At 56.3% G+C, this 27,069-nt stretch overlaps 1 protein-coding gene across 1 annotated transcript; it reads left to right on the plus strand.

The window, feature by feature from the left end:
* The first annotated feature begins 1,952 nt into the window (after positions 1-1,952).
* Positions 1,953-25,851, plus strand: VSTM2B (V-set and transmembrane domain containing 2B). The gene is made up of 5 exons (XM_065919318.1): positions 1,953-2,034; positions 2,586-2,770; positions 3,760-3,789; positions 4,691-5,141; positions 25,763-25,851. Exons 1-5 carry the CDS (start codon positions 1,953-1,955, stop codon positions 25,849-25,851), a joined length of 837 nt encoding a protein of 278 aa, XP_065775390.1.
* Positions 25,852-27,069: the final 1,218 nt, after the last annotated feature.

The raw sequence follows: 27,069 nt of genomic DNA on the forward strand, positions 1-27,069 counted from the left end.
CAGGAATAACTCCTTGGCCACAGATGAGATGCTGAAACTCAGGCCTAGGAGGGGGTAAATGGACCTGCCCAGAGCACCCAGCTGGCAAAGACCTAGCTTAGAAAGGACCTGCAGCTTCCTGGACCAAAGTCAGCTGCTGGGAAGTGTCAGCTCCTTGGTTCTTGGGAAACCCTCTGGTGGAGCCTCCAGAGAGGCTGGGGAATAGGGACAGCAGTCACGTTAATCCACAGGACTCCTCTCCTCTCCACCCAGGTCAAAGCTAAGAGATTAGAGATGGGGTGGAGACAGAGACGCTGAAGTCCGCTGACTGGTTTCCCTTGGTTAAGTCAAGAGACGCCAAGTGCAGGAGTGGGACTCGCCCCTACAACTAACTATGTGTCCCTCCAAACCGCAAGCGCGCCCCACGTTTCCCCTCGGGGACCAGACTGCTCTCTCGAAGAGGGCCGAGGACGGAGGAGGCTCTGGGCGAAAGCTTTGAGAAGTCCAGGGTTTCGGGGGATGCGAAGCCAGGGCTGGACTCCGAAACCGGGCTGCGGTCCCGCCCTTTGCCTTCCTCTCGGGGATCCCCCCGGGCACCGGGTAAAGCGAGGGCTGCGACCCATGAAGAACAAGAGGGGAGGCAAGGGCCACGATCGAGGCGCAGAAACCCCACCCCGCTCGGAACCCCCCGGGCCTGGAGTCGTGCCGGGCGCTCCGCAGCCACCCCGCCCCACCCCGCCTCTGCCGTCACTCACTGCCTCTGCTCCGGCTCGCTCTCGCGCTCTCGGCGCCTCGGGCACCTGCTCGCCCCGCGCCGAGCGCTCACTTCTCGCTCGCACGCTGCAGACTCCGGCGTGGCAGCCCGCACGCTCTGGCCCCGGCCCCGGCCCCGCTCGGCGCTCCGCCCTGCTCCCGGGCCCGCGGCGCCCACCCTCCCGCGCCCCAGCCCGCCATGGCTTGGGCCGGGGACAAAGAGCGGGGCAGCTTTTTGTCCAAACCGGGGTAAGAAGTTGAGGGCGGGGGTCTGCGGAGAGGGCCTCGGTCCCCGTGGGGCACAGGGATGCTCAGCCGCCGTCTCGGGGGACGGAGATGGAAAAGAAACAAGGGAGAGTTGGGGTGGGAAGACCCCCAGCCCAAGCGAGGGCGGGGCGGGGCTGCGCTCCAGCCTGAGGCTGGCGGTCCCTCCTGGCGACCGGGCGGGGCGGGGGGAGCACTCCGGGGCGGGGGCGGGGGCGGCGCCGGCTGTGGTAGAGAAAAGAAGGGGAGAGAAAGGAGGGGGGCGGGAGGGCGCGGGTGATGCGGCTCTGGAGGCGGCCCGGCGCCCAGCCGCTGACCGCCCCCTCCCCTTCCCTTCCCCCTCCTCTCCCGCCCCTCCGGCTCCCGGGCCGCCACGCTGGACCCGCTCTCCCGGCGCTGCGCTGGGTCGGACGCCAGGTCTGCACGCCGCGGCTGAGCGCCCACTCGCCCTGCGGAAAGAGCCGAGCAGGGACCGGTGGAGGCGGCAGCGGGAGAGCGGGGCGGTCGCCGGAGGAGGCGGCGGTCGGGAGCCGCAGCAGCAGGAGACCTGCAGGCAGAAGCTCGGGCTCCGAGGCGCGCGCTCTCCTGGCCAGGGATGGGTCCCAGGGCGGCCCGACCCCCGACCGGCCCGCCAGGCAGAGACTGAATTGCGGGTCCCCAGAGTCCGGCGGACTACTGGACAAAAGGAAGCACGGACTGACTGCCAGGAGCTTCCCGGCGGGACCTCGCGTTCCGCGCACCCAGAGCAGCGCCCCCCGCCGGAGCCGCGCCTGGCGAGCCGGCGAGGGAGCTGGACTGATTGGCGGCCGCCGGCGGCCGGGGGAGGGGGCGCCGCGCGAGGCCATGGCAGGCTCGAAGGCGTCCTAGCCCGAGCCCGACCGGATCCGAGCCCGCGCCGCCGCCACAGCCGCCTCTCCGATCCCGGGTCCCCGTCGCCGCCGCGCCCCCTGCGGGAGATGGACCAAAGGAACCGGCTCGGCGCTCCCGGATACCTGCCGCCGCTGCTGCTGCGCGCCCTGCTGCTCTTCGTGGCCGAGGGTGAGAGCGGGAACTTTGCTGCCGCTGGGGACTCAGGGTCCTCCCGGGGCCTCCAAAGCCAGCCTGTCCCGGCCGCCGCGGAGAAAGAGGCAGAGGAAGCGAAGGGGAAGGCTTCACGCTCTCCAACGATCCTAATGTACAGCCACGGCCCGGCGCGGTAGGGGGTGGAGAGCGGCGAAGAGTCGCGGCATCAGTGACGCCCGCGCCCAGGTCCTTCGGAGCTGGACCTGGGCTCCAGTTGCGGCCAGGCGGCTCGTGGAGCGCCGGGAGTTGGCGCGCCCCAGCCTGGCGCTGGTAGCGCGGCCGGCCGCTGGGAAGAAGCGTGAGCCGCCCCCACCGCCCCGCCCGGACTGGAGGGAAGCGGCCTGCAGCGGCAGCCGGTCTCTGCAGCGGCCCGGCAGCTGCTCGAGCGGACTTGGCCAGTGCCTGGGCCGCGCGAACAGCTGGGGGTGGGGGGGGGGGGTGGGAAGCGCACGGCCCAGAGAGCCGGGGTGGCCCCGGGCCTCCGCCCCACATGTAGTCACGCCTCTCCCCCCCCCCCCCGCCCCCAGCGACATTCACCGAAGTCCCCAAAGATGTGACCGTGCGTGAGGGAGACGACATCGAAATGCCCTGCGCCTTCCGGGCCAGCGGAGCCACGTCGTACTCACTGGAGATTCAGTGGTGGTACCTCAAGGAGCCGCCCCGAGAGCTGCTGCACGAGCTAGCGCTCAGCGTGCCCAGGGCCCGGAGCAAGGTACTGGCCACCCGCGCGGCGCCTGGGGTGGCCGGGGAGAGGCAGGCAGGGCGCCGCCCCGTGGTGCAACCCGTCTCCTCCCGCCCCTGCCTTCACAGCACCTTCAACAGCGGTTGTTACCGCTAGGCATTCGCATTCCCTTCACGGAAACCTCCTCTGAACTACATGCCTAGCCCTAGGAAGCTACCCTTCATCCAGTTTGCCCGCTCTTGCCAGCTGCGGGTCCAGAGGGTGATGGGTTCCGGATGTTGAAAATAGACCGCTTGCTGGGGCCGGGCTTTCCCTGTCCTCTGCCACTCCGAGGTCCCCAGGGCACACGGCCAAGCAGCTAAGCTCCTCCGGGCTGGGTTCCAGAGGCTGGCGGAGCACGCTGTACAGGTTACCTACAGCCGCTGCAGGGTCAGAGGGACTTCCCCCTCTGCCCATCTGCCTCTTAAACAGTCTCTAGCGCTGTCTCTGTCACACACACACACACACACACACACACACACACACACACCGCCTACCTTCGCTCTACCCAGAGTCCCACCCTTTGCTCACACACACACACACACACACACACACACGCACACACCGCCTACCTTCAGTCTACCCAGAGTCCCACCCTTTGCTCACATCTCCCATCGGGTCCTGTCCATCCAGCTTTACAGGGGATTTAGGGAAACAACATAGGGAATGGGAATGCTCCTCCAGAGGGAAATGGGTCTTCCTTCCCACCCGGGAGGCAATCCAGCCTCCCTTCCTTGGCTGGCAGGGGTGCTCCAGCAGCCCCTCCTTGGCCGGGCGCCATGCTAGCTCCAAGCCCTGCTTCCTTCCGGATAAAACTCCTGAAAATTCCGCTGTTCTTCGTGCCCTCCGCCGTGGCTACATCCCGAGCGGTTTCGAGTCTCAGCCCGCCCGCGGAGGATCCTCTTGCAGGAGGTGCGTCTGAGTTCCCTGAGCCTGAAGGCCAACAGCCTAATGTCTCTTTCTCCCTCTTTGCATTTTAGGTAACAAATAAGGATGCGACTAAAATCAGCGTAAGTGTGGAGCCCAGCGCGGGCCGCGGGAGACCCCTTCCGGCCGCTTTGCGCCCCGCAGCCTCCTCCCTCTTAGAAAGGCTCCTTGGCGGTGCGGTATAGGTGCCGACGCACACCCTGGCATTGTCGGCCGCTTGGCGTGTCCGTGCGCCATCTGTCGCCGGTCGTGGATCGGGTTCTCTTTTGCGTAAATCAAGGGTCCCAGGCCTGAATCTCCTTCCTCCTCCCTACGCTTGCCTGTAAAGCTCTCCTGCAGGCTCCTTGCCCTAGCTCCTGGCTCAGGGCTGTGGGCCCCACTCCCGCCCCGCACGCAGCCCACGCCCTGGCGGTGCCCTCCGCGGCAGCCCTCTACTCCGCCTGTGTTGTGGGTCGCGGTGCCGGGCGCTGTGGGCTGGCTTGGAGTTGCGGTGGAGAGGAGGAGTCTTGCCAGGGTTGCGGGGGACATGCGCCAAGCCTTCCCCTCTGGAGATGGAGGGATCACGGCCTGGGGATGACCAGGGCCTTCTATGCCCGGTTCGGAGATGAGGGTTCCCTGGGAGCTTGGTGAGGGCCACAAAGCTGTTGCTCCCCGGCGTCTCCGGCAGCTCGCAGGGAGCTGAGCTTTGTCCGCCGCTCCACGCTGCCGCCGAGAGGCAAGTTCCTAGGCAGCTGGGACCCAGTGGGTGTGGCAGCAACCTCTGCATCCGCTGCCTCCCAGCGAGGGCAGAGCGCTCACTGAGAAGGGCTGGAGCTGGGAGCAGGTATCTGCACGATGAGGACAGAAGGACTCTCCCTCGGACACCACCTCGGCCCTCGGGGCTCTAGAAGGAAGGGGCGTTAGTGGGAGCGGATGTGAAGGCTCCGGGGGCGAGGCACCGGCCCGCCCGCCCCGGGCCCTGACCGAAGCCCCGCTCTCTTGCAGACCGTGCGCGTGCAGGGCAACGACATCTCGCACCGGCTGCGGCTGTCAGCCGTGCGGCGGCAGGACGAGGGCGTGTACGAGTGCCGCGTGTCGGACTACAGCGACGACGACACGCAGGAGCACACGGCCCAGGCGCTGCTACGCGTGCTCACGCGCTTCTCGCCGCCCGACGTGCAGGCCGCGGAGGCCGTGTCCCACATTCAGAGCGGCGCCCCGCGCCGCCACGGCCCCGCCAGCGCCGCCCGGGCCGACGGCGCCCAGGAGCCCGGCCGCGGCGACAAGAGCCCGCCTCCCGGGGGCCCTCCCGCCGCCGCCGCCGCCGCCGCGCCGGGCGTCCCCGAGGCAGCCGCCGCCTCCGCGGCGCACCGAGCCGCGACCACCGTGGCGGCCGCCGCCTCGTCCGCGCCGCCGCCGCCCCGCGAGGCGGCCCTTCTGCGCCAGAGGCACTCAGGTAAGGGCCCCGCGGGAGGTTCTCGCCGGACTGGCCGCCCCGCTGCGGTCGGTCGCGGGCGCCGAGCCGTCGGTGGGTCATCTGGGGGGAGCGTTCCCAGAACCCTGCCTCTGCTCTCTTCCCGCCGCTTTCCCGTCCTTACTGTAGGCCGCTGGGGGTGTTCGCGGCCAGCTTTTCTGACGGTGAGCGCTGCCCGGGGTACACGCGGCTGGAGGCGAGGAGCTCGCTCTCGAGTTTGGGGAACCGGATCTCGGGGGGCTGCACCCCGACAGCGTCGGGCCTGCTTGTCTCCTAACACCGAGGGTGGGCAGTAGCACCCAGTCTGGAGTGAGAGGAGGCGGTTACGGTTACAGGCCTTGTACAGCGGGGTGCCACCTTGACTGGACCAACAGACACAGCTGGTCCACTGCGGGTGGACCTGGCTGCGTGCGCCCCGCCCTCCTTGGTAAGCTCCAGGCGGTCCTAGACACCGGCTCGACTATAATGGCCACTCCAGGCTCCTTAGGCCCTCATGGGGCCGGGGTGAGGATGGAGCCCTGCCATTGTTAGGAGGGCACCCGGAGGTTCGGCTTGGGGCTGCTCTCCCAGGGAGCTGAGAGGATCAGGGGAGGGGGAAGGGGCAAGGAGAGAAGGGGAGAAGGGAGTCAGAGCAGAGGGCAACGATGAGGGCCTGCCTGCAGGCCGGGAGCAGGAGGCTGGCTTAGCGGTGGTGGGGTTTTACCCAGGGCAGAGGGCCTCCTCCGCAGGGTGTCTGTCCTCCAAGGCATCCCTCACCCCCGGCGCCTACTCAAAGGTGGGACCTCAGAGATAGCTCAGCTGCGGGGCTCACTCCCTGTGTCTGCCTTTAAGCTTGGCACTCCCTCTCAGTCTTGTCTGAGGCACAGTCTCAGAGAGCATCTCGGATCAGCCTTGCAGCGCTGAGAGGCTGGGCTCCGGGACAGTCATAATAAAGCACCATAAGGTGGGGGAGCTGAAGCCCACTGCCCTACTCTCATGGTTCTTAAAGTGCACACTACTTTGCTGCACAAAGCCCGCAGCATCAGCACTTTGTAAGGATGCAGACTCCTGGGCCCCCCGCTGAATCCAGGGACACCAGCATTCTAGCCTCCCTCCCTGGCCCATCACCTTAAGCCTTCAAACAGTTCAGACCCTGCCAGTTTGTCTTCCACACTAGTTCAATTGTTTCTCACTAAGTCATCCTCCCTGTGGAAGCTTCTCCATGTGGCTCAGGCTTTTGGCTATATCTGGAGGCTTCATCCCTCTCAGGTTCCACACAGGTACCCACAAGACCTTCCCCCAGGCTAGGAGGGAAGGCCTGTCAGCTGGGAACTTGTGAAGGTCCTCTCCCCAAAGCCATCCACCAGTCTTGGAGCTTACCCCATATCAGCTTAAGATAACATGACTTGCTGTGCAGAACTCCAAAATGCCAGAGGCTTAACACAATTCGAATGTACCATTTCTGGTTTACATCACCGGGAGGAGGGGCTGAGGAAGGATGGCTCTGTTCCGTGCAGTCATTCAGAGATTCAGGCTGACAGAAACTCCACCATCTCTAAGAGGTGGCTTCCATGCTCACTCATCAACATCCAGCCCACAAACAAAAGGAAGAGGGAATGGAAGTAGCCTTTCTGAGCCCAGTTCCCTGAGCACATCAAGCCCCAGGGCTCCAAGGCTTATGTAGCACGTGATGAATCTTTCTTACACATTTAGAATGGGTCTTGGTATCTGTCATTTTTGGAAGACTGAGAAAATAATCACTCAGATAATTTTGGTAGAGTTCAGTTCTCTCAGAGAAAAGCTGATATGGAGAATGGCAATGGAAGTTTGTAAAGGCCATGCCTAGAAGTGGTCAGTATTACTACCCTCATCCATCTGCCGAAACTCAGTCTGATTGTTCAACACATGCAAGCAGGGTAGAAAATGTAGTCCTTGGCTTGACAGCTGTTCTGCAGTCTCATCTCTTCAGGGTGGAAGAGGAGCCTAAATCACGTGCCTAGCACGCTGGAAAAGGGTTATAGGGATACTGGGAAAGGGTTACCAGACTGGTTACTGCTGGTTGGTGAAGAAAACTCCCTTCTGCCCCATCCCTTGGGCTCTAGCAAGTAAACGTGTGTCTTGGGCTGGAACATTCCTCTGGGATGTCCCATAGACTATAAGCAGAGCAGCAGAGCAGAGGATGTTGTGCACCAGATATGAGTTATGTTTCCTTCTTTTACTGGCTGTGTGTCTTTAGGCACGTGACTTACCCTCTCTGAAAGTATTTCTTTTAAAAATACTTGAGTAATCCCTGAACTCAGAGGGAGCTCAGCATAGAAACTGCTCTATAAAGTTCACTATTATCATCAAGGCCATTATATTCTCTGAATGAGGAGGAGAGGGTGAGGGAGATGAAGTGAGTGGCTGGTGGTTGGAGGCCAGGCTGAGAAAGGTCTTGAATGCTGAGTGGAGCAACAGGAGCCATTGAAGTTTTCGGTAAAGGAAGCCCCATGTGATAAGAAGTCATTCCTGCTCGATCTCCCTCCTTCCTGGGCAGAGCTTGACCCCTCGAGCCTCATCACAATTGACCTGACTGTGCCCGGCATGGCTGGTCAGAGCTCCAGTCTCTGGGCCTGACTGCAGGGTAGCTCCAGATGACACATCGCTCCAGCAGGGACCCAGCCACGGAAGTTGGCATGGACAGTGCCTTCTTTCTGGAAGTCCTCAGGTCAGCCCCGTTCTGGTGGCACTTGCCAGCCCAGGCGGGGGCTCCTCTGCCCTCCCTAGAGTGAGAAGCAAGACTACTTCCCCCCAGAAAGCAGAATCAGCGGGGCTGCCAGCAGGGCTCACAGGGTGGCACAACCAGATGGGGTGTGCTGGCCCTAAGGCCTCTGTCACCCCAAAGCCACTGCTGGCTCCTGCACAGATCAGAAACCATGCAGACACATCACAGAAAGAGCCCCAGGTCCTCACCAGCTCCTGTGTGCAAGCCAAGGAAGGTGGGTCCTCAGCTGGAGGACCAAAAAGGCTTGTGTCCTCTGTTGTCCAGATGAAGCTCTGCGGAGAATCACTGTGCTGCGGGCCCCTCTATGTCCCACTCCGGGTTTAAAGAAGTCGGTCAGAGGACTTCTAATCCACACATATACCCGAACAGCTTGATGCCAAGGGGGCACCCATACTGTCTTCAGTGTCCCAGCCTGCCTCACCACTGGAGGCTGCTGCGCCTGGGGGCTGTGGGCAGGATGAAGGCTGCAGACTGGGTTCTGAGTCACGGGCACTAGTAGCCTTTCTGCAGGGCTGTGTTGTTGAGCAGCTCTTGGTCCTGCCGAGCCTCTCTGGGATGCAGCAGGTAGCCGATCACTCAGAGCCAGCAGCAGTGTGAGTCAGAGAGGGAGCTCACGGCAGTAACTGTGGGCTTGCTCCCCACTTCCACCACTCTCCTCACCCCACTCTCAGTTCTCGGCAGCTTAGAGGGAAAAGGACAAGAAAGGACTGTGACCACTTGGTTACCAGGCAGGAGTGTCTGCAGAGTGTAACAGAGAGGGTGCTGGTGGAGCAGATGGCACATTCGAGCAGAATCTTGGAGGAGAGGCAATGAGAGTATTTTTTAAAGGTGTGAACAAGGTTAGGACAGCCAAGGATGAGAACTGGCCCCTGGCTCATAGCAGTGGGAATCATTAGCACCTTTGACCAGGAAGGGGCAACTAGCAGAATCCAGAGAGGTCAGGTGGACTGCTAGACAGAAAGAGCTGGGGCCTTGGGAGAGGGATGTGGCTGACCCCCGGTGGCCTGGCAAGACCTCCCTCTTCTGCTGACCTCTAGTCCCCTGTCAGGCTCTCCCAGGGACCAAACCCTCCTGGGAGCTGAGGACAAGGGCACCCAGGTGATGCAGCCTGTACAGACCAGCTTCTCGGGGCTCAGAGCAGAGTGGGGAAAGGTGAAGGGTAGATCTGGAGCGACAGGGTCAGCAACCCAGCTCTCAAGGGAGGAAGATGCATTCTGCCCCAGTCCCAACACCAGGACAAACCCAGAGCTGAGTTCCTAATTAAAGAGGTCATCTAATGCCTGAGCTGAATGGATATGCTGGCTATTTCAGATTGGCAACCTCAGAGATGGTCCCAGCCCAGCTCCCCAGTCACCTGTTAAGCAGTTGCTCCTGGGAGAAAATCAGAAGCCCCAGACAACACTGTGTCACTGTTTTTAAAGCGAGCCTCTTTGCTAACACCAGCAAAGGGGTGGGGGGACTTACTCAAACCTTGGTATTTCAGCTTTCTCACAGCCAGGCCAGAAAAGCCTTCCTGTACCCTGTACATGCCCAACAGAGCCAAATACATATTTGCACTAAAAGTTTATGTTCAAAAACTCATTCATTTCACGTCTCATTTGTCAAGAGACATTTTGATATTTGTGCCTAAAAATAACATGGGCTGGATTAGCACAGCAGAGCCAGCACAGGAGATTGGGGTCCTTCTTAGCCATGTTCATAAATCTAACTCCTAATTAATTTAAACACTGACCTATTTTTCATGAACACTTTGCTGCTGGTTGCCATGTCTCGAAGGAAAAAAAAAAAGAGAGAGAGAGAAAACAAAACAGTATCTTCCAGACAAATCCTTCTACTGGAAAGTTGCCACAGTGAAGCCAAGTGTGGTCTCAACAGAATACAGTTTGCAACTGACTGGCTTGTATGTTGGCAAGTGGTTCCCCTTTGCAGGGACCTGGGGATCAGCTCCATGGTGTGTGAACCTCTAATTAGCCTCCAGGCTCCAGTTCAGAGAAGAGCCACCCTGGCCCCTGCAGAGAGCCAGCTGGATGTGGCAAATTGCTGCCTGGTACCCACCCAGAGAACTGAGTCTCAATATTTCAATTAATAATGAGAGAAAGACAACCAAGGTCATAGGTGTGATGGCTTTAGAGAGATTGCTACTGCTGGGAGCCATTAAGGGGAGCATCCTTGGAAGTCACCATGGCAACTGTAAACCATGGCCAAAGAGGGCTGTGGAAAAGGTGAAGGGACTTCCTCTTAGCCCGGGCCCCTGGTGGACAACAAAGCCAGCAGCAATGCCAGTGTGACCAGAGAGAGTCTCCGCACGCTGGGGGGCTTTCAGCTGGGCCAGCAGAGGCAGGCAGCAGTCAGCTGGTCTCCCTCCTCCCCAGACCCACGAGGACCTGACAACCATCACCTTAAATAAATAGCCCGCTCTTCCCTCAAGCTCTGATGTGACACAAGGGTCGTAATTAAAGAGAAAGTAAATCTGGCAGAGGTTGTCCCAGAGAGGAGGAGGTGAAACTGAGCATCCTGAAAGAGAACATGAAGGGACTTGATAAAGTAAATGGCTGAGCCTTACTGCTGGCAGGAGGCACCCACATCCTGCAAATGTGTGTGATTATCAACGTCACAGCCTCCCATCCCTCATCGGCCAGTCCCATGGTTGCCTTGAGCAGGAACCAGCAAGGACAGCCAGACTCGGCTCAGGGCATCAGGGGGCCCGTGGGACTCTGGGACAAAGCTGTCTGCATCAGCAGGAGTCCCGGAGAGGACAGCCCCGACCCAGACGAGGCTGACAGAGGAGGCCTGCTCTGGGCAGTGTGAGGCCTCAGGCTGGAAAGAGGCACCTGGGCTTTGTCCCCCTCTTAGATCAGCCCTGGGGACATTGCCGGGGGCCTCTCTGCCTCCCAACTCTATGCCCCATGGATTGAGAAAGTTACACCAAGTGTAAGGGCCTTTTTTGTCTATCATCCAGCCATGAGCCAGCTCACAATGCAGCTGATTCTCTCAGCACCGGAGAGACCCCAAATTAAGGAGGAAAAACCGTACTACAGATCATCATAATGATAAAGAATACTTGCCTTCACTGAGCACTCGGTGTGAGTCACGCTCACATCTTACCAGTGCCCCCCCTTTCTGCATGACCCCTTCTGCCCCACTCCATCAAACAGCCCCCACCCCAGAGCCCAGATTCCTTCCCTAGCCGGGGTGGCAGCCCCACAGGAAGAGTGGAGAGCCAGGCTTTCTAAATGTCACCAGGAGCCGAACCCACAAGGAGCTTCTCATTAAATACGCCAGGCACACAGTGTAAAAGCTCTGAATATTAAGGATTCCCCAAGCATCCATGGGAATAAATGAGGTCAAGTGCTTTTGTAATATGATATTGATTACTGCTGCCCCATGTGGACAGAGGCAAGGGCTTGGCTGTGGTCTAAACCTCTGAGCTTTACGGGAGATGCTGACTTGGTTTTAAGATACCTTTGCAGCACAAGAAAAAAGAAGAAAGTATCATCTTTTCTATTCCCCCATGCTTTGCAGACATCTCTTAGAAACTCCAAAGCAGTGAGAAGCTTCCCTTTGTCTTACACAGGGGCTTCAGGAAAGTTTAAGATTACAAGCAAACAGGCCCAGCATTTGCAACTGCTGATCCCTACCTTTTCTTTTTGAAGGATGACAAACCTCCTTCCCTGGGATGGGGCTTCTAGGGGAAACAGTTCGCTTGTTGGTGGCTTTGGTGTTCTCAGGGAAATGAAGTGAAGTTGCTCAGTCATGTCCAGCTCTTTGCAACCCCATGGACTGTAGCCTCCTAGGCTTCTCCGTCCAAGGAATTTTTCCAGGCAAGAGTACCAGAGTGGGCTGCCAGTTCCTTCTCCAGGGTTCTCAGGGAAAGTGCTCTAGGTGCATGATGGATTACCCAGCCCAGTCTTCTCTGGGCTAAGGCTTAGCTGCCGGTGAGCAGAGAGCAGTGAGAGGGGCTGCGGGGTGCTCAGCAGCAGCAGGCCCTCGCTCAGGTCTTCTCTCGAGCCACACCTCCGCCAGGTGGCCCTTGAGAGGCAGGCCTTGTGAGTCTCGTCCCTGTGTCGGCATCCTGGGTGAGGCCATTTCTGGAGAGTACTGGTGGTTCCATTCCATCATTACCTCTCTCCGAGCTGAAATATCAGCCCTACATTGGCCTGGCTTCTGGTCTTTGTGGTTCAAGGAGAGTGTTTTGGGGGCCCCGCCATTCACCGGCTCACCCACGCCCATGCATTCTGCTCCCTCCAGCTCAGAAGTGACCACCCTGCCAGAGGGCTCCTCGGGTGAAGGCCAGCTGTGCACAGGGCACCTCTGGAGTGTGCCCACAGCTGGATCCCCAGTGCTGCTGAGGGAGGAGGCCACGGTCAGCCAGGCTTCCCTGCGGCTCGGCTGGTAAAGAATCCACCTTCAGTTCAGATCCCAGTTCCATCCCTGAGTCAGGAAGATCCCCTGGAGAAGAGACAGGCTTCCCTTCTAGTATTCTTGGACTTCCCTGGTGGCTCAGCTGGCGAAGAATCTGCCCACAGTGCAGGAGACCTGGGTGTGATCCTTGGGTTGGGAAGATCCCCGGAGGAGAGCGTGGCAACCCACTCCAGTTTCCTTGCCTGGAGAATCCCAGGGACAGAGGAGCCTGGCGGGCTGCAGTTCATGGTGTCACAGAATCAGGGCCTAGACAAGCTCTCTTAAAGGAGCTGCCCGTTATGCTGGAAAAGACAAAACAAACCTGAGTAAGGCTGACAACAGCTCAGGAGAAAGTGCTACCACTTTTCCAACCACTTAATTCTTCCTCTGACATTTCAAACATTCCTTACTATTCAGCTAAGCTGGTTCACAGGCAAGCCAGTGTTTGAATGCCAACCAATCTTCCTATTTCTGGGCCTCACAGAGCTCCAGCCACCCAGAAGTTACAGTCCATGCGTCATTCCCTCATCCTTCATAAGGACTATGCTTCTCATTGTCCACGAGTCCAACTGCTTGCATTCCAATCCTGACCTAACACTTCCACCCGCCACAGGCAAGTTCTCGTATCTGTTATCATCTTGGTGATAGCAGTGCCCACGCATGACCAGAGGAGATAATCCACAGAAAGAGTGGAGCTTAGCACAGGCTGGGCACCTAGAAAACACCCACTGATGTTGGCTGTGACCATCAGGATTGTTCGTGGGAATGGCATTGACTGTCCCGGGTCCCTTCTTGAACATTTCTGGGGGCTGGACAGGGTGCTCCAATCTGAGACTTTGCTCTGAGACGTGTTTCCCTCTGTCCACTGAATGCATCATGGGGCTAAAGGTGAGGAGACAGCTGATGGCACTGCAGACAGAAAATGCCCTCAGACTGCAGACGGCTCAGTGAGGTGCTATTTCTGTCCTTTCTCCTTACCATTTGGAGGGAGGAGGAAAGGAAGTGGGGATAATGCCATGTCCTCATTCTTTCCTGGCTGCAGCTATCTTGCAGGAGTCAGGAGCAAGGTGAGCAAGGCCAGGTTCAGTACGGTTCCCCACATCCCACCTGCACACATCTGTGCATCTGGCCCCGAGGGATGGTCAGGCAGCTGGAAAGGACCCAGGACCAACCTGGACTGGAGAGGAGGTGCCCAGCGTCCTCCTCACGGGGACTCTCACCACGTGAGATACGGCCGCTTGTGCAGGGGTGGGCGTGTCGGGCGACGGCTCCAGGCCTCTGCTGCAGGTTTGGGCCTGCACTGTCTCCTATGCACTCTGGTACTCTGCCTTTTGTGTTGGTACCTGCTTCGATGCATTCTCTGATGACTGCCAATAAAGGCACTGCTTGGCACCCAAGGACCCATGGGGAGAGGGTGGGATGAAGAAGGGGCTATATGCAGAACCAGGAGGCCAGGACTCCTTCAAGCCCACATAAGCCTCCCTCCCACCCAGCACTGCAAGCTTACCCTGAAGGAGGTCTGCCCGCCTTTACCGGATGAATACAGGCAAAGATCCAGAGTCCCACCCTCTCTGCCCCCTGGCCCCTGCCCATCGGCTCTCCCTGAAAAAGTCTTGGTTTTCTCTAAGCCAGGAAAGCCCAGCTGCAATGTCAGATCCTTATAGCAACTCATTACAGTTGATTCTTACACGAATGCCGCTTAGCCCAGAGGAAGGATCTTTAATAAACCCCCAGGGAGACAGAGCTGACATGGTTCCATGGCTTATTCTGAGCTGGAGCTGCGGTGGGGGTCCCTAGCTAACTGTATCTGGTCTGACTGAAGGTGGCCACTGCCCAGGACATCTGGTAGACCCAGCCCCTGCTTTAGGGAGAAGCTGATGGCCCAACAGTGGTGCTCTAAGAATGTACTCAGGGCTCATAAAAGGTACGAGCAGGGTGGGCTGGTAGTGGGGGATCACTCCACAGAGGGAAGGACGCTTCTCTGACCCTGCATCTCAAGGGGTCTTATCCATCCTGAGCACCCAGGAGGGCCCCACTGCCGTCTTAGGCCCCCCACATTTCCCTCCTGTCCTGGGACTGACACCCTGGGCAGGCAGGCAGAGTTCGTTCTCCTGTCTTTGTCCCCAGCACCCCACACTCACATTCCCTGGGCCTGGCACTGATTTGCTGATTCATTCATTTTCTTCTACATTCAGAAAGCTTCCATTGAGCATCTTATGTGCAAGATCTGTGCTGGGCACTGGGAGCACGTGTGAATAAGACCAACAGAGTCCTCGGAGTCTGAAGAGACAGAGACATAGCATGACTATTGATCAGATAGCCACACAGCAAGGAGAAGTTTGCAGCCATTGCTGGCGCTCTAAATGAAAGACCCATGGGCTATGGGAACTAAGAATAGGGGGACCTGGCCCAGTCAGGAAAGGGCCCCTGAGGGAAAACAGTTAAGCCATAATCTGGGTGGTAATTAAGAGTGGGCTTGAGAACGAGAGCAAGTAGGGCCTTCCAAGAAGAGGGGCAGCATGTGCAAAGATCCTCTGGCAAGAGGGGTGTACAGAGGCCCGACAGAGTTACTGTGTCCAGGGCACAGAAAGCAAGACGAGGCACAGGGGAATTAAGTGAAGAGGCGTTCAGGTCACACCCCAGGGAGGCTTTGGCTCTTGGCCACGGATGGGAGGGCGTGATGCTTTCTGATATATTTTTTCAAGCATTTAAAAAGTCAAATCTCCAGGTAGGCAGATGAGTAGCTGTATTTGCATTAAAAACTAATATAACAAAAATGCAGAAGGCAAAAAAAAAAAAAATACACAAGGCAATAATTCATAATGCATTCTATTCTACAGAGTCATCTTTTAATGCGTGACACATCCTGGGCCGCTCCTCTGTGCTAATTTTATTTAATGAGCACATGTTATAAAATTTTCAGAGCACTATCCCTGGGCAATTAAAATGTGTGAACCTTTTCAGTTAAACTGTGTTCCTGAAGAAAAGTCCTCAGTGTGAAAAAGAAAGAAATGTCCAGGTGTTGCCAAGGTGGGCTCTAGAGAAAGGCGCTGCGGTTGTGTTCTGTGCTGGCCTGGGTGACCTACAGCCCGTCTCCCCTGGCCCTGGGCCTTCAAGCTGTCGCTCCTACTTTTTCCTGGCCATGCCCAGCTCCGCTGAATGCGATAAGGAGGTTCAGGCCTGGACCCACACTGTGAGAAGCCCTCCCTGAGTAGGCCCTGATTGAGTGCTCACGGTTTGCCTGACCTTGGGGAGTCTGGGCACACTCCGCACGGAAAGACATAAAGGCCATGCAGGGGACGAGTGGGAGCTAAAGGAGGCTGAAATGCCCAAGAGAAGCAGGGACCACTGCCTTGAAGCACTGACAGGTCTCCCCTTCCTCATCTGTGTACTGGGCACGCCAGCATTCCAGCATCTACAGGTCTGTGAGTTTTAGGTTCGGAAGGGGCCATAGTCTCTAATGAGTGGTTCCCAAACTTTGTTCCTTGGAGCCCCGGGCTCCCCAGCCCTGCCTCCAGTCACAAACAAAGCAGTTCTACTTCTAATGTTTTTTCTTTTTTGGGAGGTGGGCATTGTCGGAGGTATGGGGAGAGGAGTGACTTTTTATTTTTGCGACACTGCAGGGCATCTTAGTTCTCCAGCCAGGTATCAAACCCATGTGCCCTGCATTAGAAGCGCAGGGTCTTAACCACCAGACCATCAGGGAAATTCTCCCTCTAATGGTTTTAAATATTGAGGTTCCACACAGCAATTAGTTTGAAAAGAGAGGTCTATGCTTTAAAAGATTTTAAAACTGATTTAGCCCATATTATTTATATATATGTATATGTATATTGTTGTTGTTATTTAGTCACTAAGTCATGTCCAGCTCTTGCAACTTGTCCAGTCCAACTCATGGACTGGAACCCACCAGGCTCCTCTGTCTAGGGGATCTTCCCGGCCCAGTGATCAAACCCACACCTCCTGCATAAGGAGGCAGATTCTTTACCAATGAGCCACCAGGGAAGCTCATATACAGGTGTGTGTGTGTGTAAAAATTACACAAAATACTACTGTTGTTCAGTCACTAAATCATGTCCAACTCTTTGCGACCCTATGAACTGCAGCACACCAGGCTTCCCTGTCCTCCACCATGTCCTGGAGTTTGCTCAAGTTCATGTCTATTGAGTCAGTGATGCTCTCTAACCATATCATCCAAAATATACAAATTATTCAAATACACTTTTATATATATACATATATATATAATTTTTCCCTAAGGGAAAAATTTGAAGTGGTTTACAGAGCCCCATGTGGCATAACAGAGTGAAAATTATTTAATGACAAAACTAGAATAAAGGGAAAATACAGGTGAAGTTAATTTGGATAAAGGTAGACAAAGAGATGTGTGCACACAGTCTTGGGCAGGTGAAAGGTCAGGCAGCGATATGTAGTCGAAGACACAGCTTGTTTAAGTTGACAGACATGAAGCAGCTGGCCAATGCCTGGTGCATCACGCCCGCTTAGACCGCTGGGGGCCTCTAAGAACGACTTCCACTCATTCATTCAACAGACACTTTGTCAGCACTGCAGGTGTAGGCAGGATGCGAAGCGATCGTGGGTTTACCCACTGTCGGAGAAGACAGCAGTCAAAACGTAAGCCACCGTGGCCGCTCAAACACAGCGCGGCGTAAATGTTGCCCATGGGCAACGGGAGCCTCCAGCCAGGCCAAGGAGGATGTGGTGTCTGAGGAACCCCCGTGGAGGGGAGGGCAGGTGGTGGGTGAGCCATGTGAACGGATGCTGGACCCAGAAGGGAGGTGCAGGGGAATGGAGGAGGGCCCAGGGAGGAATTAGCCCAGCCTGCACGAAGCCACCGGGGGCTGGGGCTGGGGTTGGGAAAGATGAGTACTTTCTATGTGCACAGAGCTCTCTGGCCTCTGCTAGGTGGCTGCCCGGCTGCTGGGTTAGTGGACGTGGACAGGCCCATCAGGACCACTGCGCTGCCCACATGGGCACTGACGTGGCGAGAGGCAGGTTCGAGGACCAGGGCAGGGCTGGGCCTGGGGCAGGGGCTCCGGGGCAAGAAGCAGGCAGATGGAAAGTTGTCCTGGAGGTCGTGCTGTGGGCGTCTCTGGGCTGAGCCACGGAGGGTGGGCAGGCTCCAGCAGAGGGAATGGGAGGGGCTGTCTAATAGCAGGAGAGGGAGGGCCCCCGTGGCCTCTGTGCGGCAGCCAGTCTGCCTGGAGCTTGGGGCACCGGAGGCAGTGTGGACGCAGGTGAGACAGAACTTTCCCCGAGGTGGGGTCAGGAAGGCATCCTGGACTGAATTCAAAAATACTGGGGAGTGAACTAGAGATAACTCCTCTACCGCCTAGCAGCTGTTCAAACTTAGGCATGTTACCTAACCTCTCTGTGGCTCCCTGTGTAAGAGCGCCACTGTTCCACCTCCCAAAGTCTCCTGAGAGGATTAAAGGAAAGAATTCTCTTGGCACCACGAACCAAGAACCACAGGCCTATTAGCACCCCGCAGCCTCAAAGTTTAAAGAATTTGAATGGTGGATGGGAAATCCTCCCCTGAAGACTAGGCCCGGTACTGAGGAGCTGGGAGACTCCATCTGGCCTGGGAAGCACTCTGATCCTGTGGTCAGGGCGGCCCTTGGCCCTGCAGACAGCAGCTGCCCGACCAAAGAGAGAAGCCTGTTTATTATTTTCATTAAGTGGCACCATTAAAGGGTCCTTTGGGGCAAGATTTCATTTCAAAAGAATTAAGGATAAAAATAATTGGGAAAAAAAAAAGAAAAAGAATTAAGGAGCTGGAAGGGAGCTAGCAACAAAGTTGGCCACACTAAAAACCCATTATAAATGTTAAAATACAAAAAAAAAAAAATCTCATTCCCATGCTCTCTCCTTTGGTAGCAGCGTGGGCCTGGGATCAAGCTGAAGCACCAGGGGAGGGGAGCTCCTGACCTTCGACCCTGAGAGTTGGTGTGTGCAGTGGTTAGGTGTGTGGACAGAAGCCAGATGGTCTGGGTTCATGGCCCAGAGTTGCCGACTATTTTAGTGTGGTCTTGGTAGGGCTGCTAGATTTTAGCAACTTAAAATATAGGACACCCAGTTAAATTTGAACTTCAGATAAACAATAGCATTTTAGTGTAAGTATGTCCCATGCAGTATTAGAGTTTAACATATATTATACTTTAAATTCTCTGTTGTTTATCTGAAATCCAAACTTAACTGGGTATCCTATATTTTATCTGGCAACTCTAGGCTTTGGGCAAGTTACTTCACCTCTCTAGATCTCAGTTTCTCCATCTGTAAAATAGGGATAAAATAGTAACTCCTACAGTTAAGAGGGTGGGATTTAAAATATTGTACTTACTGTGGTACCTGGTCCCAGCAGGGCTCTGTCTTCTTGGGCCCTGGATGTGGGTGGGGCCACTTGCTGGGGGAGGAGGGGAGAAGGCCGGGCCCAACCTTCTGGCACATGGGGTCCCACCGTGGCTGCAGAGGCAGGACTCATGAGGAAGCCGTTTACGGGGCTGGGGGAGAAAGGGACACAGCCAAGGGCCACGAGAACAGACGCTCATTTGTGCGAAGCCCTCTGTGCCTGGGCACTCAGAGAGGGCTTCCTGGAGGAGGCAGCACTTGTTCCAGGCTTGAGGTTTAGGTCAGACCTAGACAAAGGAATAGACATCAGTGGTTCTACAGGGTGAGCCTGGAGTCCACTCAAGGTGCTGGCAGGGAACAGTGGATCGGGGTACAGGGCTGACAGCAAAAAAGAGTGGGGGTGAGGTTGGCGGGGGCCATCATGGAGGACCCCAGCTGTGGCACTGACATGGTGGGGCTTTCTCCTGAAGGCAGAGGGGACCCATCACAGTTTCTGCCCCTCAAGGAGAGTGAGCCAGATGCGTTAGAAGGGGGGAGGCAGGCACGGGGTGGAGGAGGAAGATGCTTTAAGAGGTCACTGCAGCACTGGGGCCCAGGCAGGGGACAGGGCGCCATGAAGCATGGCTAAAACAGGCAGGGACATTCATGTCTGCCCCCACCCCGTGGGTTTCCTGGAGGCTCAGCTGGTAAAGAACCCGCCTGCAACGCAGGAGGCCTGGGTTCAACCCCTGGGTTAGGAAGATCCCCTGGAGAAGGGAAAGCCTACCCACTCCAGTATTTTGGCCTGGAGAATTCCATGGACTGTATAGTCCATGGGGTCACAAAGAGTCGGACACGACTGAGCGCCTTTCACTTCACCACCCCATTGAGCCCGGAGCACTCACAATCTTCCCAGCCCAGACATGAAGGCTGCCCTGCGGACATCACCTCCAGTGGACATGTGACACCCACCAGGAGGACAGCTTGTGCTCAAACCCAGGAGCCAGCTGCCTAAGGCTGGGGCAGGATCAACACAGGACCAAGGGACCCACATCTCGTCCCCTCTCTCGCACCTCTTCATCCCATACTTTCAGTTTCCTTTAAAAACCAAGGCCGTTGGTTGCTCCTTGTTTTTGCCCTAGTTACCGGCACACATTAATTTTATGGCAAAAATTAATTCTATCCAGTCCTGTTAGTGCTCGATTATTCCTTGCTGATTCCCTTTGAATAAATATCCATGGAAAGGATTTAATTAAAACATCAACAAGGGGAGCCGCTTCTTGAAAGGTGGTATCTTCCCACCCACTGCAGCCGGGCTGCCTGACCTAACCAGAGCAGCGTTCAGGGGAGGCCAGAGAGGATGGGTGCAGGGGCCGCCAGGCATGTCAGGGCGAGGGGAGCCAGCCCTGCATGGTCACCCCAGGATGTAGGAAGGAAGGAGAGCTGACAGCCAGGCCTCCCGCATCCCGTACCAGAGCTTGCCCAGAGGTTGCACACTCAGACCCCTAGAGGGCCGAGCATGGGAGTGCAGGTGAGCGAAGCAGGTTGAGGAGACAGGGCTGACTCCAGGGCGTCAGGGAGGAAACAGGCCCGCTAGTACCTGGCCTGGGCTGAGGAGGAGCAGTGAACAGGAGATCCCTTCTGAGAAGATAGCGGCCAGTCATGCAGCTAGGTGGCTAGCAGGCCCAGAGCTGCTGGGTGGTGGGCCTTTGCAGTTAACATACCAATCTGTGCTTTTATGTAAAAGTTTCCCACATTTTACATATCGGATTATAATTTATGATTTTTAGAGCTCTGCATGCACCAAGCCAGACCCTTCTGCGTTCCAGACTGAATCCTCAAGTGGCAGCTCAGTGCCTCTCCATTACCCCAGGCTCTGTGACTGTACGTGTGTCCCCCACAGATAACAGCACGGGGCCTGACCATGGCCAAGATGACCAATTATTCTATTTCACAAGCCCCTGGAAATCTCCTTGTTCCCTGCCCCCAGGAAGCTCCTAGAGGAAGCCTTCCTCTTTGTCTGGACTCGGCCATCACCACACTCACGGTCAGGGCCAGTGATGGGAACAGGCATAAGAACCAGTCTGTTCCCAGCTGCCCCAGGCAGACAGGCCTCCACCTCCACGGTGAGTGGACGTCCAAGTGCAGCCCACAAAGTCCAGCTGTGCCCAGACTCTTGCTGCTTGGGGCTGGCCCCTTCTCATTCTCAGATGGCAGCAAAGGGGAAAAGGAATAGAATCGAACAGCCATGCTGAAAGAAACTCATCCAGGGTTGAGAAAACCACTCCACTTGGTTTTCTAACATTTTCAGCCAAAAAGCCCCTATTCAAAAAACATGTTATGACAGTAAAAAATGCCAAATGGATGTAAGTGGCCTAGGTCTGCTTGACACAGAGGAGGGACCTGTCCTCCAGACCTCCATTACAGTCCGGATGTTAGGATACCCATGCTCACTGGTGGAGTGGATTTGTTCATGAGGCTGGACTAGCTCTTTTCTGCCGGTGTTCAGCACGGGAATATTCTAATGCAGCACTTGAGGAGACAAAGGCTAGGCACTGAGGGGTCACCCACAGACTGAACCTCCAACTTTGCTTAGGTCACAAGAGCCAGAATCAGCCTGTTAGCCATTTTTGTGTGTAGAACCAGACCACAAACGTATCTGAATTTTACTGACTCAAACCTGAAATAAATTTGTAGTTTTTAAGCTAAAGACAAAACAAAACAAAATACAGCCTCTGAGCAGCACTGGCCTCTGAGGGCACCTTTGCAAACTCCTGACCCAGGCCAGCCCCTCAGTGGCAGCCCCCAGGCCAGGAGAAGCCTGTGGTAGGGAGGGGAGGGGCTGCAGACACAGCAGGACCAAGAGAGCCCTCCTTTGTGATCCCAGATGGGTGGGCGGAGCAGGTGGCCGGGGGCGTGGCCGTCCTGGCCAGCCACGCCCACAGATCAGCTGGGGAGCAGCCCACCAAGGTCCTGATGCCTGTAGAGGGGGGTGGTCCCCCCAATGCCCTGTGCCTGTAGGAGACCAGGCCAAAGTAGGGGTTGTCCTCTGCATCCCCACCGCAGGAACCGACTGTCAGGAACCTCCAGTGGGGGCAAAGTGAGGATCCCAGAGGGCGACTGGAGCCCAGCCTCCTTCACTTCCATCATGAGGTGATAAATGGCCCCAGAGATTCCCTGTTGTCTTCTGATGTGGCCTTTGGAATTCTGCCATTGCTGGGTAAATAGAGAAGCAGGATTTTCCAGTGGAAGCTGCCCGAACTGGCGCCTTCACTAAGCCCGTGGGTCTGGGTGCACCCACAGTGTTCTTTGCAAAATGGCTCTGGTGTGAGTCTTACCCACTCACCACCCAAACAATAAAAGTTAATATTCACAGAGCAACTTTGATTTCTGTAAGAATGATTGGCAAAACAGTGCTATTTGTTTAATATAAAGAGTGAATCAGCTACTACTCCATCAGATGCTTCCCTCACCTCTCAAGCAGCCTAATTTTCCCGCTTAACCACAACATAACCTTCTGTGTGTTGCAGAGCTCTTCCTGGCCCTTTTAGGAAAGGAGGAAATAGACTGTTAGTAACCAGTCATCACAGCAGCCCGCATGTCCTTGGGAACATCGACCTCTCCACGGCGCATGATACAGGAGGCCAGGATAGGAGGCCCTGCCTCAGCTGAGCCAGAGGCAGTCTCCTGGTCCTTGCTCTGGAGGGTCGGGTGAGCCCTGGACAGCGCAGACAGCCCTACCTCGCTCCAGGAAACAGTGAGGACGTGGACTGGGGCAGCAGATGCTGGGGCAGGGGCGGGTGGGGGGAGCCAGCTGCTAGACGATTGCCCAGGCCCCTCCACTGGACAGCGGTGGGGAGGGGACAGGGTTGCCAGACCCCCGAGCTCTGACCCGTCCTGCGGTGAAGACCCCGCTGCCTCCAGGAGCAGCCCGGAAGCCTGCCTTCCCTGGTCGACCCTGGCTTATCTGAGTATCTTGTGAGGCATGCAGCAAGAGGTTCCAAAACCTGAGTCCGCCAACCCCTCAGAGACCCAGGGGCGTCATCTGTCTTGAACACAAATGCTTGGGAAGATATTCTGTTTATTCCATCTTGGAAAATGTTTCTCTCAGGAGGACAGTCCTCAAAATTGGATCTTCTCCAACACTTTTCAGAAAAGTAATTATGTTGTCCTTTTCATTAACATTTTATTCACATGGCTTTTACTCTGAGGCACTTTTTTTTTTACATGATTGTATCTATCAGTGAGCTTCTGACTCTAAACCGTGCTGACTTTGATGTGACGGTCAGCCATCTATTCAGGTCATGGTTCTGTAGGTGTTTCTCCTGCTGGTGTCTGTCAGCTCCTTCATGCACCTGTGGTCATCTGCCCTTGCATGTGGGGCCGGCTGGGACATCTCCTGGCTCTTACCCTGCCCTGGGCCAGCCCAGTCTTCTCACGTGGCAGTGGGTTCCAGGAGCCACAGAGGAAGGCAAACTTCAGCGCGCTTTTCAAGCTGCTGTTGCCACACGCTCGATAATGTCCATTGGCCAAAGCAAGTCCTGTGGCCAGCCTCATCAGTGAGCGAGGGCAGTGTCACAGAAGGTGAGGGAGGAGGGGCATTTGTAGCCATTTCTGCAATCTACCACTGTCATCTTGCTTAGTCTGGACCTAGCCTGGGGAGCCGGGCCCTGCACATACTCATTTCATGGTGCCATGCATGTGCAATCTGCATTTTATGGAGTGTGCCCCAGGACCCAGAGAGGTGACGGGTATTGCATGGGTCCCACAGCACCCTGGCCCGGAAGCTGTCCTGGTTCCAGCCCACTACCCCATCCCACCTCCTTGGGTCCCGTCCATGGCAGTGCGGGGTCAGGGAGACGATGACCTGCCACCCAGGAGCCAAACGCGGCTCCCCCGACCCAGACATCCTCAAGCAGAGACAGGGACGACCCTGCTGTCTGCGCTCCCCAGGCACTGGCCCCCGGGGGGCCACCCACTCCCCAGCCGCTGCTGCTCCCTGCTTGGCCCAGCCCAGGAGCAGGGTGGTTGTTTCAGTTCAGGGTTGTTTGCAAGTCTTCTGCAATTTTAAAACTTTTAAACATGAGTAGGCGAGACTGCAACAGTGGGAAAGACAAAGTCGACAGTACTCAGAGACAAATTAACATTTCCTCTCCAGTCCCCTGTGCCCACAGTTCTGCAGCGTTCACCCTGCCTGGCTTGCAGCCCATTTGCCGTGCCTCCTGGCCCAGGGTGCCTTGAGGATCTGGATGTGTCCCACTGCACACACACATCTGCTTTTAAGTGCCTCACGCACTTGTTTCTGTCTTGCCTGCACGGGCCTGAGTGTCAGGGTTTGCAGGAGCAGAAAGGTCTGCACCAGAAGATGGGGAGGCCAGTGGGGCTGGCCTGGCCATGTGAGCCCCGTGGGCCCAGGAGCCAGTGCCTGTTTCCACACCTCTGAGCCCCAGTGAGTCCACCCAGCCGTCTGGGCTTCCATCAGCTGGTCTGTTACCACATCCACCCTTGTCCTTCCCAGCGACACATGACCATGAGGAGCAGCAAAGGAAGACCCGAGCCTTTGGAGTGACCACACCGTGGTCCTCCTGATGAGGGGGAGCAAGAGGGTTTGTTAACTTGGGTCACGCTGCACAGGAGGCCAGGCATGGTGACGGTGTGAAAAATTGGTACTGCAAGGGAAGGTTACCCATTTGGGCCCTCCTGTCCTTGTGCTTCTCAGCGAGGGCTCAGGACTAGGTTCAGAAATGTCGACCTTGGATAGGACGGGCAAGCAGATGGCCTCTGCTCTCTTTTCTTTCAGATCTTCCAACACAGCCCTCGTTTTCTCAAACGAACAGATGGAATCCTGGCATCTCAAGCCAGGATGGCCCTGGATCATTTGTCCAAGCCCCTCCTTGTACAGAGGGGAGACTGGGGCCCAGGTCACAAGAATGAGGAAAACACCTTGGACAGGAAAGACAAATGGCTCTTCCCCCTGGAGCGGGGAATAAGTCAGGGGCCGAAGCCCAGGCTTGTCAGGGAAGCACAAACCTGGCCGGGCTGGCGGCAGCTCCTGCAGGCAGCCGAGTGGAGGGGCCGCAGCTTCTGTGCATGTTCACTGGGTGGGAAGGGCCTTCTGCACCTCCCCTCAGGGTACAGGGCTCCAGCCCAGCTGGCTAGGCGGGGTGAAGGGAGGAGAGGTTTCCATAGCGTGCAGGTAGGCAGGGTGTGGCTGGATACTGCTTCCATGGACGAAGCCCAGTCCTTTGCAAGTTGGCAGTGACATCACACGGTTTGGGCAGGACGGGGGCGTGCATGGTACCTCTACATTGGTTCCTCTTAACAACCTGGAGGGAGCACCCACCCCCGGTGAGAAGCCTGGGCTCGTGGGTGGGCTTCTGCCGAGCTGCACAAGAGGCCTCCCAAACAGATGAAGCACTGATGACTGAAAGATGGGGAGTTGGGCAGGCAGCCTGGGTGAGGAGGGTGAAGGCAGTATGTCACGGTCCCAGGAGTGGGCCAGAGGCTTGGGTTAGAGGTCACATGGAAGACACAGATGGGGGTGACCTCCCGTCAGGATAGTGCAAGGGTCACTCCTGGGGGGCCCTAACCCACTGACCTCCACCAAACAGTGATTGCTGAGTGCCCCACTTTGACCCCAGGGGCTGGGCTGACAGTTTGTGGAAAGAAGACTCACACATTCAGGATGCCTCAGGCAAGGTGTCTGTGAGTGCAGGACTGTGAAGTTCAGGCAGGAGCTGGAGGGGATGGAGTTGTGTGCGATCGGGGAGTCTCTCGGAGGAGCGGGCCTTAAGCACCAAGGGCACTTTGCAGTGTAGTGTTGGGGGCAGGAGTGGAGAGGGAGCACCCTGTCTTCATACTCAACTAAAATAATGCCTGGACTTGGGATCTGCTGTCTAGCACACACCCTTCAGGCAGGGGCACCCCGTGTCTGGACCGCGAATGGGCTCCTGTGCAGTTCGTAAAGAGGAAGCCGCCGCAGGGCAGCTGCGTCTGGCCGGGTACCAGCAGGACACTCACAGCGACAGCCCACAGGGGGGGTCTCATCTGCCCCCGCCCCACCCCACCCGCTTCCAGGAGATAACCCTGCCCCTTCTCTTGTCCCCTGCAGGCACCGGCCCAAATTATGCCACAGACCCACTCCTGTCTCTGTTCCTGTTGGCCCTACATGAGTTCCTGCACCTGCTGGTGGGGCCCTGACAGACTCGCCCTCCTGTGCTCCTCAGCGGCCCACACGGCTGCCCAGTCCCTGGGTGAGGACCGCGTCACCAGATGGACACAGACAGAGACGCATGACCAAGTCCACGTGGAAAGCAAATAAACCATATTTTGGGGGGAAGTTACACAAATGTAGACCACCTAAAATAATGCATCTAGTTTCCAAATAAGGTGGAGTTTGAGCCGTGCAATATGCATGGGATCAATGATTTCTCTATTTTAATGTATTTTTCTTTTCATACTTTTCTTCCAAGTCTTCATTTTGCACGAACTGTTGAGCAGTTATCTTTAGGATACTATGTAAAAATGTCGGGTCAAAGCCTTTTTGACAAAGCAAAATATTTTTAGTAGATTATTGCGTTTAGGAAATTTTTTAATTTACTTTTTTCTTTGGGGGGTTTTCTTTTTTATTAAATTATTTCGAGACATTTTGATTAAAAAAGATACATCTTATCATAATTAAAATTCACTGTCAATAATATTTATTTTTAAATAAAGATTGGAAACAAGGTCAGACACTCGTTTATAAACTGTACTGTATATTGCTGAATAACAGTTGAATAAAAACGACTTTGAAATAACCTCTCTACAGACATGTATGAGTCTAGCCGTGGTGCCCCGGGCGGCCCAAATGCCGAGTGCTGTGCCCTCCTGGTCTCTGCTGCCAGCTGCACTGGTGGCTGGCTGCAGCCCAGGGCCCCCAGCCAAGGCCACCCAGGGCAGAGCAGAGTGCTTGCCCAGCCTCCGCCAGGGACAGGGAACCACGTGGAATTTGTCTGGAGTCTTGGTGGCAAGTGGCAGATACTTAACTCCCAGTTGCTCAAAGGAGGAATTTATTGAAAGGGTCAGGGGATACGGTTAAATGAAACTGTCAGAGACACAGCTCTACATGGGCTCAGGAATCAAGATGCTTCTCCCAAGGCAGTTCCAGGTCCCCCACCCCCAGCCCTACCCCAGCGCCCCCAGTCCTGGTCCTCAAGGAAAGGAATTATTGGAAAGAGGTGTGATATAAATCAAGAACCATTCTTTTCCCTTCTGACTTAACTACCTGTACAATGCATTTGCCCAGTTAGAGATTATGCATCCAGGTGTGATTACTGTGGCTGGATTCACTGCTAGTTTCAGGAGAGAATATGGGGAGAATGTGGGGCACTCCACACTCTCTTCATGCATCCAGAGATTGTGTTGAGCCCCTGAAAT

Source organism: Muntiacus reevesi, chromosome 2, assembly GCF_963930625.1.
Source record: "Muntiacus reevesi chromosome 2, mMunRee1.1, whole genome shotgun sequence".
NCBI lineage: Eukaryota > Metazoa > Chordata > Mammalia > Artiodactyla > Cervidae > Muntiacus > Muntiacus reevesi.

Coding starts and splice junctions, on each gene's coding strand:
- VSTM2B (XM_065919318.1), top strand. CDS start 1,953: ATGGACCAAAGGAACCGGCTCGGCGCTCCCGGATACCTGCCGCCGCTG. Junction 2,771..3,759: donor TGCCCAGGGCCCGGAGCAAG/GTACTGGCCACC, acceptor TTTGCATTTTAG/GTAACAAATAAGGATGCGAC. Junction 3,790..4,690: donor AGGATGCGACTAAAATCAGC/GTAAGTGTGGAG, acceptor GCTCTCTTGCAG/ACCGTGCGCGTGCAGGGCAA.